At 53.6% G+C, this 12,411-nt stretch overlaps 1 protein-coding gene across 2 annotated transcripts; it reads right to left on the bottom strand.

The window, feature by feature from the left end:
• Positions 1-707: 707 nt before the first annotated feature.
• ETFB (electron transfer flavoprotein subunit beta) lies at positions 708-11,836 on the bottom strand. Of its 2 annotated transcripts, none has more exons than XM_059381250.1 (6): positions 11,696-11,836; positions 4,361-4,519; positions 4,075-4,233; positions 3,699-3,761; positions 1,543-1,701; positions 708-1,003 (listed from the first exon to the last, which is right to left on the bottom strand). In XM_059381250.1, exons 1-6 carry the CDS (start codon positions 11,750-11,752, stop codon positions 842-844), a joined length of 759 nt encoding a protein of 252 aa, XP_059237233.1. In that variant the 5' UTR covers positions 11,753-11,836; the 3' UTR covers positions 708-841. The 2 variants fall into 2 exon arrangements, with proteins under 2 accessions (XP_059237233.1, XP_059237232.1); XM_059381249.1 differs by having other exon boundaries at positions 708-921; positions 11,696-11,834.
• Between the last annotated feature and the right edge of the window lie 575 nt (positions 11,837-12,411).

Genomic DNA, 12,411 nt, shown 5'->3' with positions numbered 1-12,411 from the left:
CTGCCAGAGTCCTCCCAGAGCCAGGGAGTGGCCTGGCTAGGGCCTCGAGAGCGAGACGCAGAGCCTTTAACCACTGCACTAGGCCCTTCCTATTCTGATCAGCCAGATGGGAAACCGAAGCTCAGACATGGGACGTCACTCACTCGAGACCCCCCAGCCGGTAACTGCGAGCGAGGCTCTCAGATCCCCAAGTTTGACTCTGGGCCCCAGCTCTCCATCCCCACATGAGGTTTTCATTGTTGTCTGTCTCCCCAACCAGACCCTGCGCTTCCAGCCTCCTTCCCTCTTGTACCCGGAGTCTCGGTAGGGGCCTGGCACCTGGGAGCCCTGGCAAACACTCTGTAGATGAAAGCCCTTCTCCCCACCTCATGGAAAGGCGTCCTTCAGGACTCAGCAGCGATGCCCTCTCTCTGGGAAAGCTCTCTACCCCACATGCCAGCTCAGGTGCCCCAGGAGGTCTCCCAAGCGCATGATGTCACCTGTGCCCAGAGCGTACAGCATGCAGCTGCCTCTGTCGGTGTCCGTCCCCCCACCCGCCCCCCCGCCACGGCCCCCTTCAGCATGGAGCTTTGCAGGGACTGGATTTGACTCACCTGGGTCACCGACATCACCCAGTACAGGGCCTGGCACGCAGGAGATTTAAGCAAATGTTTGTTGACTGAACCAAAGATCAGGTCTCCAGGGAATGAGTTAAACAGAGACAGTCATCGGGAGGATCATAGTTTTATTGCTGAGTTTCAGGAAAGGGGCTCAAATCCGCCCAATCTCCCTCAGCTTGGCCACCAGGTCCTCTGTGGTCTCTACCTTGACGCCGGCTGTCCGCTGGGGTGGGTCCTCCACGCTAACCACGGAGAGCTTGGAGGTCAGGTCCACACCTAGGTCTCCGGCCTTGATCACCTCGATCTTCTTCTTCTTGGCTTTCTGCACACGGGCACCCGCTGTTCACGCGGCTGCTGGAGCCCCTGCGGCCACTCCGGCAGCCTCCTCCCCATGACTGCCACGTCTGCAGAACCAATCCCACTGCCCGAACTTGTCTGGACCCACCCACCCACCAAGACAACCGGGACCTCTTCTGGGGCCGGTAGAGATCATGTCTGTGGGCGGGGATGGCCCGGGAAGCCCTTCTATTGAGGGTCCTCCCCAAGTCAGCTGCCTTGGGAGGCCCTTCACGGGCTGAAATGGACTGGCAACGTCAACCTTCTGGCAGTAAAGACTCAATGGACTTTGGGCCAAGCAGACTCACTGAACGCTCCCTATTGGCTGACCTAACTCACAGAGCCCACCCTACTGGATGAGATGACCACCGTAGCCTCCTATTGGCTGGGATGACATGCTAAGCTCTCCCCATTGGCTAGGATGACCCAGTGAACCCATCCTACTGGCCATGACGGTCAGTGAACTCTTTTAGCCAGATGTGCCGTTCCTTCGGATCAGAAGTCCCTTGGATCCCCTCTCCCCACATCTGAGCACCAGAGAGGCACTGGGCCTGCAATGCACTCACCCACTCCTAAGCCCTCAGGGACCCAAGCACCAAGCACTCACCATGATGTTGGGCAACGTGGCGTAGCGGGGTTCATTTAGCCGCAGGTCAGCGGTCACCACGGCAGGCAGCTTCAGCCGCAGGGTCTCCAGGCCCCCATCGATCTCCCGCTCCACTTTCAGCTTGTCCCCTTCCAGTGTCACCTGGGAGGCGAATGTGCCCTGGGGAGAGGAGGGTGGGGGTGAGGTTAACTCAAGACAGGCACAGAGCAGCAGGAGGATGAGGTAATGAATGAGAGAACAGGAGAGAGTCCCACAAGGTAACCTATAGACACAAGTTCATAAACAGGACGAAGCCACAGAAAGGGATCTCAAAAATCTAGGGCGGGTATCTGTAATTTCACTGGGAACCAAGATGCGGGTCCTAATGACCTGAACCTGCCAGTTAGGTTCCTGCCTATCATCAACCTAGCTTAATAATGATGAACATGTATGGAGGGGAAGGGCGCTGTTCTAAACAGCCATCAGGCCCTCTTGGGAACACTGTAAGGTCAATGCTATTGTCCCCATTTGACAGATGAGGAAAACTGAAGCAGAGAAAGACTCCAAAATGTGTTCACTGTCACCCACCAGGGGTCAAGCCAAGAACTGGCTCCATGCCCTGCTCCCGGTACCCACCATTCTGTCCCCTGGGGCTCCCTTCCAGGCCCCTCTGCTAGGCTGACCCTAGGAACATCTGCCGGCATCCGGTTTTCTTTGCTCGGTGCCCAAGCTCTGGCCAAGCCCCTTGGTCCCCCAGTCCTATATCAACACTGGCTGATAGACCTGCACCTTCTCTTTGTCCAACCAACCTGTTCTCTCCACTCACTCACTCACTGGACAAAGCTTTCAAGTCTTAGCTGGAATGTTCCATCAATCCCGAGGGCCCCATGAACTAGCCTTCGGATACACTGTGAAAACGACCAAGGCCCAGGCTTTCGTGCGCATTTTTTCTGGCCGGGAAGGCCGCCAGAAACCAAATACATACCCAGCAGCCACAGGACTAGAGTGTCTTCTGAATGTAGGAAATGTGGCTAGTAGTGCAATTGTGGGATGGGATTTTCCCTCTTAATTAATTCATTTAAATTTAAAGACCGAGAGGCGCCTGGTGGCTCAGTCAGTTAAGCGCCTGACTCCTGATTGCAACTCAGGTCATGGTCTCCAGGTTGTAAGAGTGAGCTCAGCGGGAGTCTGCTTCCTTCCTTCTGCCCCTCCCCCCATTCTCTCTGTCTCTCAAATAAGTAATAAATCTTTTTAATAAATAAATATATTTAAAGATCCGTAAGCCAAATATATTTTCCTGATCGTGATGATGGTGTGTATGTGTGTCCAAGCTTACCAAACTGTCACTTTAAATATGTGCAGTTTATCATTAAGTCACTTAATCTCAATAAAGTTGCTATTAAAAAAAAAAGATATTTGATGCAATTCCAGAAAACTTGTAAGTCTATTTGGAACAACCTGGGGTATGTGAGCCTACTTTTTTAATTGTGAGTTTTGGGAATCTAAACTAAGTATTTCTGATAGAAATTCAGCATCTGAACTGAGATGGGCTGTAGATATATAATTCACAATGGATTTCGAAGACTTCATACAAAAAGAGAAAAGAATGTAAAATAGCTCAGTATTTTCTTATACTGATTATATGCTAAGATAGTCACACTTTAGATGTGTTCAGTTAAATAGAATATTACTGCCATTAATTCTGCCTGTGTCTTTTTACTTTTTTAGTCTGGCTATGAAACATTTTAGATCAAAGGTGGCTTATGTTCCTATTGAACCGGCATAGGTGGGGAGGGGGCACTGGAATTTCATACAGGGTGGGGAAGGAAGGTCTCTCTAAAGAGCTAACAACTGAGCAGAGACCTGAAGGAAAGAGTGGGAAAGCCATGAGGCAGTCTGAGAGAATCATGTCCTAGACTGCGGGGGAACAGCAAGTGCAAAGGCCCTGAGGCGGGGATGAATTTGGTGCACTTGTGGAGTGACAGGCTGATGAAAACAGAGCACCAAAGGCCTAGATAAGGCCTAGTGTCTTGGCTGTGCACATTTCTTTCCTACCCACTGGAGAAGTCACCCTGTCTTACTAAGCCTGCCTCCCTCCAAAAGGGCAGGGACAAGAATGGCCCTTTTCTGAGCCCCCAGATCTGGCCCCTAGGAGATGCTCCCCACTCCAACCTCACCTGTGGCCAGTCTAGCAATCCAGCTGTCATCTGTCCCGTCTGATTACAGTCATCATCAATGGCCTCGGTGGAGAAAGAGAGAAGACTGTATGACAATATGGCTTTTCACATACCATTCAGGCCTTTGTCTAGATGCGGGTTTGGCCACACATCTGTCCATGGTCTGCCGGCCTCCTCTTCCACGTGGACCATCACCACAACCCTGGGGCTCCGATCCTACCTCACAGGACCCCAGGAGTCTTTCTGACGTCCACAGTCATCCTGCCCACCCCGTTCAAACCCTCCACTAGGCCTGGGCCCACTGTCATCACAGCGCCTGCCCCCACCTCTGGGGTGCTGAGCAGGGAGGGCAGTGCAGGGGTGGAAGTGCACTCACCTGCTTGCCCAGCAGCAGCAGATCCACCTTCTCCTTCTCTGCCAGCTTGGCCAGGACCCGGGCCACCTGTAGGGGACCCAGGCGGTCTGCCTCTGCAGCTGGCACCTCCACGTGGATGCCTCGGTCCGCACCCATGGCCAGAGCAGTACGGATGGTCTCCTGCCAGGAGAAGGGATGTGACGCAGCTTCCAGCCCCAAGGGGCCCAGGAGCCTGGTCCCAGGCCCTCCTCCCCCAGACCCAGGACTTGGGGCCCTGGATGGCACCTTCTCCCCAGGACCTGAGCACCTGGCACTGGGCGGGCCCACAGCTGACGGCGATGACCTCTTTCACCAGCTTCTTCTCCTTGAGCCGCACGGCCTCCTCCACGGCGATCTCACAGAAGGGGTTCATGGAGTGCTTCACGCCATCCGTGACCACGCCTGTCTTATCAGGCTTTACCCGGATCTGCCGAGTCAGCAAGGGAAGGCGTGGGGTCAGGGGAAACAGGCAAGAAGGCAAGGGCTGGATGGGGACAACCGGGACCCTGAAAGGGGCAGGGCCTTGTCAAGGTCCCGCAGCTCTGGGGACATAGCAGATGAGAATTCACAGCCAGAGGGTCATCCTCTCATGATGTCACTCACACATTTGTGGAGCACTGGGGGACATCGGACATGCTTGCCTGACTCTGTCACTGATCCTGGGGCCCAAGACAATGTTTCTCGAATTTTGGTTTACTGTAAACCACAGTGTGAAATACACTTTAGGATACTCCTGAGTGTATTACAAATACACAACATATACTTCCATACCAACATAAATATGGCAACGCAAGGTTCGGTGAACAATGCTTCCCCTGATTTGTACACTGTACCCTGACATTTTCTGCTCTTTCTTTAAATGTTAACCCTCCACACGGATCTCATGACTGATCTAGTTTGCAAAACACTAGCATTAAAGGCCTATTCTGCCAAACAGGCAAACTCTACTCACTCCTTTCCTCACATGGTCCGTCTTAACTGAGCACCGACTGTGGGCTGGCCCAGAGCCAAATTCTGGGGACACCGCCACCAGCAAGGGAGTGAGGCCCACTGGCCTGGGAGCTCTGGGTCTAGCATGGGGTGGAAGGCAGTATGAACAACTAACCGTCCCCCTATTAATTTCCCATGGCTGCCATTCCAAATTACTGCTAACTCAGTGGCTTATTGTGTCATAGCTCCTGAGGCCCAAAGTCCAAAATCAGTTTCATTGAGCTGCCAGCAAGTTTGGCAGGGTGGGGGTCCCTCTGGAGGCTCTAGGGCAGAATCCATCCCTTGGTTCCTCCAGTTTCCTCTGCCCCTCTCTTATGCAGACTCTGGAGATGGCATTAGGGCCCACCTGTGTGATCCGGGGTGACCTCCCCATCTCAGGAGCCTTAACTCAGGCCCAACTGCAAAAACCCTGCTTCCAAATCAGCTACCATTCACCCACGGATTGGGGCCTGGATAGCCTGCTGAAGGCCAATTCCTAGCCCACCATATTCCTCTTAGCAGCCAACGGAGAGAATATTACTGGCCACGCACTGAAGGAGAATCACACAGGAGCCCTGTTCTAAGAACCTAACTCATTAATCTTGGTGACAGCCCAGCAAGGGAGGAGCAGTCATTGTCCCTGTAGACAGATGAGGAAACTGAGGCGCCCAAGCAAAGTAGCTGGCCAGTCAGTGGTTTCTAGGACCCAAGCGCTCAAATCCCCTGCTCTGCCACCTGCGAATCCATGAAGAAGTCTGGGGAACTCAGAGAGGATGATGGGGGCCTGTGACCCAGTCTGACGTGGGAGGCTATCAGGAAGGCCTCCCAGAGGCAGTGGCACTAGAGGGGACACCTTAAAGATGAACTGGAGTTGAATAGGTCAAGAGACAAAAAACAAGGCCGATAAAGAGGCGAGTGGATGTCCTTCCGGGTTCTCGGTGGGGAACTGCGAGCACAGCAAGGGTGGAAAGTGGGGAGACGGCTGGGTGGCTGTTAGTCAACGAAATGAGGAATGACAGTGCCTTGGACCGCAGAGCCAGCAGAGACGGGGAAGCCGATGGACGGACTGCAGGGATCCCCGGAGGTGGGAGTGACAGAGCTCTGTGCTGGGCAGGCGCAGGGAGAGGGAAGAATCCTGCAGGACTCTGGAGCGTATCGTGGCTACATCCTACAAGCGGGACGGGGAAGGCAGGTGGGTTCTGCATCTAAGAAGCCCACGAGATGCCCAGGGGAGCCTTCCTTGGACGCCTTCACGATCCAGCCCAGGACCTGGCCTGCCTCTCTCCTCCCGTGTGACTGCCACCAAGGGCTCAGGCCGCAGAGACCTGGGATGACAGCCTGGCCGAACTGGGGACTCTGTGACACTATCTCTTATTACCTCCTTGCACATTTCGTCTCTTCCCAGTCTGGATGCACCTCATGGACCCATAACACTGATGAGGAGGAGAAGGAGGAGAAAAAGGACAGCTATCATTTTCTATCACTGTTTGTTCATTTTTTTAAAAAGTCATTTTAAGATTTTGTTTATTTATTTGAGAAACAGAGAACATGCACAAGAAGGGGGAGCAGTAGGCACGAGGCTCCATCCCAGGACCCTGAGATCATGACCTGAGTTGAAGGCAGATGCTTATTAACTGACTGAGCCACCTACGGGTCCCTAAAAGTCATTTTAACACCAAAAATAAGGCTCACATTTCAGAACTAAATAAATTCATTTTACAAAGTACAACTGGAGCCAACACCATGTTCTGAATCCATGCTTTTCCACTAGGACCTACTTTGAGTGTGTGGCACACGATCCCCAGAATTTGCCAGAACATGCACTGGCTTGACCCTGACCTCCTCCGCTGTCCCTCACCTCCTGTGTAAACCCCGTCCCTTCCAACTCTCCCATTCCTTAACCCTGTTTAACGCTCACCATAGCACTGACCACCCCTGACATACGACATAGGCTGGACTGATTGAGAGTAACTATCAGTCTTCTCCCCACCAGAATGTCAACTGCCCACAGACAGGGACTTCCATCAGCTCTGTTCAGGACTGTACGCGAAGGCCAAGCACCTTCCAGAACCATGCATGAGAACCACTCAAACACTGGGAAACAGCAGGGGAACTAAACCACAAAAAGCCTTCTCGTTACCGAAATAAAATCCAAGTCAGAGGTTTCCCCTTTCAACAAGAAAAGCAGCCCCACCAGTAACAGCCAGAGCTGGTGAGCCAGCGGCTGGTGGAGGGCGCTGATCCTGCTCTTGTTCTGAGGGGGCTCCTTGCACCGAGCTCCTGACACCCATGAACCAAGGGATGAGAGCCTCTGGCCCTGGGAAACATGCCAGCGCATCTTCTCGGTGGAAGACATTTTAAGCCTGAGTTGATTTCAAGCTTCAAAAACACTGTTTAGTTAAATTACGTAAGTCAGGAAACCATGGTTGGTCTGAAAGATCAGGGCGAGTCATTTTTTTCTATTATTATTATTTTAAATAATGAGGTTTTAGAAATCAAAGAAGATAATCCTGCATGAAGCTTTTACTCTTTCTCTTGAATTTGCAAAATGTGAACCTTCAAAAGAAACAGCCATGAGCCAGACAGGTAGTGCTCCAAGGACTTTAAATATATTAATTCATTTAACTGCCCTAACTGCCTGGGAGGTTAGTTGCTGCCATTACCATCCCCATTGACCAGATGGAGCAACAGACGCACAGAGAGGCCAAGCGCCTTGCCCAGGATCACACAACAAGGAAGTGGCAGGACCAGGGGCCTAACTCCAAGTCTGACTTGGGAATCATGAGACTCTCTAGGACGAGAAATGGGCCCTCAAGAGGTGGGGGAGCCAGTCCTTTTATTCCTGGCCATTTATTCGTGGCCCTCTGTCTCAGAGCAGGTGTATATAAAGTGACTTCTGAAAGCTCTCCCTGAACTTTTGACACAGCTCAAGGACTTCTCTGTGGTTCTGTCCTCTGGTTTTTTTCTGTCAAGCGAGTCACTCACTGGGCATGTGCTGGGACTCTGGGCACAGAGCACCCGGGACACAGAGTGACCAGGAGAGCCAAGGCCAGAGGGGGAGACGGTGGCCAGGGAGTGATGCCAGTGACAGATGACTAAGGCGGTGGTCACCACACTGAGACCCTTCTACAGCAGATCTCATCTCGGGAAGGCAAAGAAGACCAACAGCCTCATGAAGCTGACACGTGTGACCTGAGGGATGATGAGGGGCCAGCCCTGCCAAGAGCAGGAGGGGCAAGGGGGAAAGGCCAGGGGCTCCCAGAACTGAGGGAAGGCGTGGCTGTCTGGGGTTAGGCCCAGAGCTGGAAACAGGTTTTCTGGGGCCTGAAGGCGTGGCTGTCTGGGGTTAGGCCCAGAGCTGGAAACAGGTTTTCTGGGGCCTGAAGTTTCCAGCCTTTGGGAGAGCCTCTTTAGGAAAATGCATACCAAATCATGAATGCAAAATTGATCCAGTCTCTGCCTGGGCCTTGAAAGAAACGCTGAAGGTTACAACCTCATCAGCTCATGGAAGATGTAACCTGGCCAGAACTGAGTATTCCTGGGTTGCCAAATGCTTATGAATTAAAACCCTAGACAAATAATCGTAAACATACACACAGACACACACTGAGCAGAGCATTTGTGTTCTGAACGGACGAGTAAAAGAATGTCCATTACCAGTTCTACCAATAATAGCCACCCTTCCTGAGGGCCAGCCAAGGCCGACTCTTACCCTGAGCCAAGCGCTATACTAGTAGCCCATTTAAACTTCACTGCCACCCAATACAGGAGGTAGTAGTACTGTTATCCCCTTGGTAGAGAGGAGGAAAATCGGGCTCTGAGTGGTTAAGCAACTCCCCCAAGGTCACACAGCAGGAAGCAGACTTGATTCCAGCTGTGGCTGGCCTGAAGTGGGCCCTGAACTGAGAGCCTAACGGGTATCTAAGACAGTGCTGACTACGCCAGACAGACTCTCCTCCGGACCCTGGGGCTCGAATTCTGGAAGGACACAGACACGAAAGTGAGCGATCAGAAAATCGCCCTGTGGATTACAAAGTGATAAGAGTATGGGAGAAATTACAGCAAGGGAGGGCACAGGAATGACATTTTAGGTCAGTGTCCAGGGAAGGCCTCACAGAGAAGGGAACATCTGAGCAAAGGCTGGAAGGAGGTGAAAATCCATGCTGGGAACAAAGTGGGTGAAACCCGGCACTCACCCCAAGGGGCTGTCATTCTGGACGTGGGGGTGACACCTGGGTGAGCAGAGGATCCCAATCCAGTGAGGCAAGCCCAGGGGCTGCAGGAGTGTCCAAGGACACATCAAGAAGCCTGAGAGGGTTGGGGTAGAGGGGTTCCCTGGAGGAGGTGATCCCAGAGAATCACTAAACTTTTGATACAATTGATAGATCAGAGTGAAGCAGGAAAAGGGAGGTACAAGGAGCACAGATGGAGGGAAGGGTGCCCAGGCAGAAGGCACAGCGAAGGGCAAAGATCCAAGGCAAAAAAGGGCCAGGTCTGTCAGGAAAGACCAGGTGAGGGAGCCATGGAAGCACAAAGGGTCAGCACGGGACATGGCACTGTGGACAGCAGAACAGGGGCCGCAGCCAGACCATGAAGGGTCTCAAACACCAGGCTGAAGGGCTGTGACTTTGTTCTTAGGATGCTGGGGAGCTTCAGGGCAACTCGGGGGTAGGGGAGAAAGAGCCCTGAAGCTGAGAGAGGATGGACCAAAGGAACCACTGAGAACCAGGGAGGAGACCCTGTGTGGGGCCAGCTGGGAGGAAGAGAAGCCTGAAATGCTGGGCCCATGAGGATGGAGAAGGGGACCAGCTGTTAAGTAATAGGTGGCGGGATTGGTAAGGGAGGGAGGGCAATGGTGCTGGGGCTCTGGCCCGTGATCAGGTAGTTGGCAATGTTTATTTCTTCAGAAAGGGCACCTACACACACAGCCAACAGATGGGATGCAGTGTTGGGAGCCCCGGGGCAGCACACCCCCCTGGGATAGGACAATGGCTGATACCTTCTCTTTGTTCTCTCATTCAGCACACACCTGTGTGCCAGGCCCTGTGCTGGGTAAGGCTGGGACCCAAAGCTGGTCATTTTCGGGTCTGCCGGGGGGGAAGACAAGATACGACAAAGGCACCTCAAGCCACGGAGACCAGGGCTGGGGTACAGGGAGGCCCAGAGACCAAAAGAGCCCAAAGCAACAGCTAGAAGTAGGAAGAAACCAGGAGAGAAGGTCCCAGGACCCCCAAGAGCAGCTAAAGAGAACACCCCTGCCCTTTGCTGTCAGGGCTTTGCTGCAGCCCTGACCTGACAGTGAAAAAGGAGGAGGGATGCCTGGGTGGCTCGGTCAGTTAAGCTTAAACTCAGGTCATGATCTCAGGATCCTGGGATCAGGCTCCCTGCTCAGTGAGGAGTCTGTTTCTCCCTCTCCCTTTGCCCTCCCCCTCTTGTGCGCTTGCTCACTCTCTCAAATAAACAAATAAAATCTTAAAAAAAAAAAAAAAAAAAAGAGGAGCAGAGACTGGTGCACTTCGATCCTGACGATACCTGCCTGGAGTGGGGTGATCCAGCAAGCAACAGGATCTCCGAGGGCCTCACTCTCCTCACCCGCCCAACCGGCTTCATAATATCAAGCAAGAGGATACTGAAAAGTACTGAATGAGTCAGTATCCGTCAAGGACTTGGAGTGCTGCCCTTCGCACAGTAAGTACTCACTAAACGTGAGCAGTTATGATCACTGAAGTTTCCCTGCCAAGTCGGGCTCCCAGGCCCTCACTCCCCAAGTGGGCAGGGATCCAGGTTTCATGCATCAGGAGGCCTCTGGCATGACAGGCCCGTACTGCACAATGCTGGGGACATATAGGTGGAATCCCAGTTTGATGGTGGGGACAGACACGGATGCGCAGTCACCATCTACAGTAGATGGGGAGACCACCTCAGTCTGCTTTAAGCCAAGTATTTTGAGAAACTGGCGGGAGAGGCTATGTCTGATTTACCTCTGTCCCCACCAGCTACTCTCAGGGTCAAGCCAGGACCGCAAAGACGCTGCCTCCCACCCCGGCCAAGCCCTCTCATGGGGAATAGGAGCCATTCCACCAGCTCAAACAGAATTTCATCTCCAGCAAACATTTCTCCCTCCCTTCCTGGCTAGAGCCTCCTCGCTCACCCCGCGGCTCTGTAGGGTGAAGGCTTCTGGGTTCCCAAGTTAAGGCAACTGAGTGGGCAGTGAAGCATAACAGGTGAAGTGTGGCTTGTGTGCAAAGCACTAGTCGCGCTGAGAAGACAGACGGACCTGGAGGGGAATCTCAGCTCTACCCCATCCTAGCGGAGTGACCTCGCCTCGGTTTCTCCAAATGTTACACAGGGACCGCGGCACCTCCAGCGGGTAAGAAACAGAGAAAGTAACTCGTACTGCACATAATTATTAAGACAGTGAGTCCAAAACCTTGAGAAAAGGGAGCGGGGTCATGACCCCAAAGGGGCTGGGTCTGAATTAGGAGGGTCTGAAGTCTGAACCTCACGGTCCTTGATCTTTGCCCTCAGGTGTGACTTTGACTTTCAGGAGGAAGAGCGGCAGAGATCAGACGTACGAGAAGACCCCCCATACAGTTTCGGGATTCCCGGGAGGTGCAAGGAGGGGCCCGGTCACCTTCACGGCGAAGTCGATGACCCTCTTTACAGCCACGAGCGCGCGCAGCTCCGCCATCTTCCTGCGGCTCCCACCTGCGGGGTCAGTAGGCTCACTCGGCCTCTGGAGCCGGACGTCCCGGCCCCCTCTCCCGCTCCCCTCTTTGCGCCTGCGCCCCGCGCCGCCGGCCAATCAACCGCGACGATGCCCGCCTCCGCCCTGACAAAGGACCAATCGGGGACCTGGAGGGAAGGGAGGTGTGGCAAGAGGGTCCGGACCAATGGAGAATAGAGTCCGGAGAAAGAGGCGGGACCTGAGGGAAGGGGAAAGGGACTTAGTGAAGGGGGCGTGGCCGGGAACTAGGGGAAAGGTCGTGCGCGTCGGGAGGTGCTCCTGCAGCGCAGCTCCTCCGGAGGCCTCCCAAACCTTTCCCAACGCCCTCGCATTTATCCCTCCCCCAGTTCCCCACTGTTTCCTCGCCTGTTTAAGTCGCTGTGCTCGCATCCCCTGCGCCCTCTTGTGTCTGTTTCCCCATCTTCTTCTTGTCTTGTTCCTGGTCCCAGGACCATGCCTCTTCCGTCCCCCTATATCCGTTTTTCCGCGTCCATGTCCCTACATCCCTTCCGAGCACCCATGTGCTCTCCTGACCCCACCACTCCTGTGCCCCCTTCCCCCTCCGAGCCCAGGCGCCTTGTCCACTCCACCCAAGCTCGTGTCCCCATGTTCCTTGTTCCCTA

The sequence above is a fragment of the Mustela nigripes genome, chromosome 17 (assembly GCF_022355385.1).
Source record: "Mustela nigripes isolate SB6536 chromosome 17, MUSNIG.SB6536, whole genome shotgun sequence".
In the NCBI taxonomy this organism is placed as follows: Eukaryota; Metazoa; Chordata; class Mammalia; order Carnivora; family Mustelidae; genus Mustela; species Mustela nigripes.
Note: the sequence above shows the minus strand (reverse complement) of the source record. Positions and strands in the feature narration are given on the sequence as shown.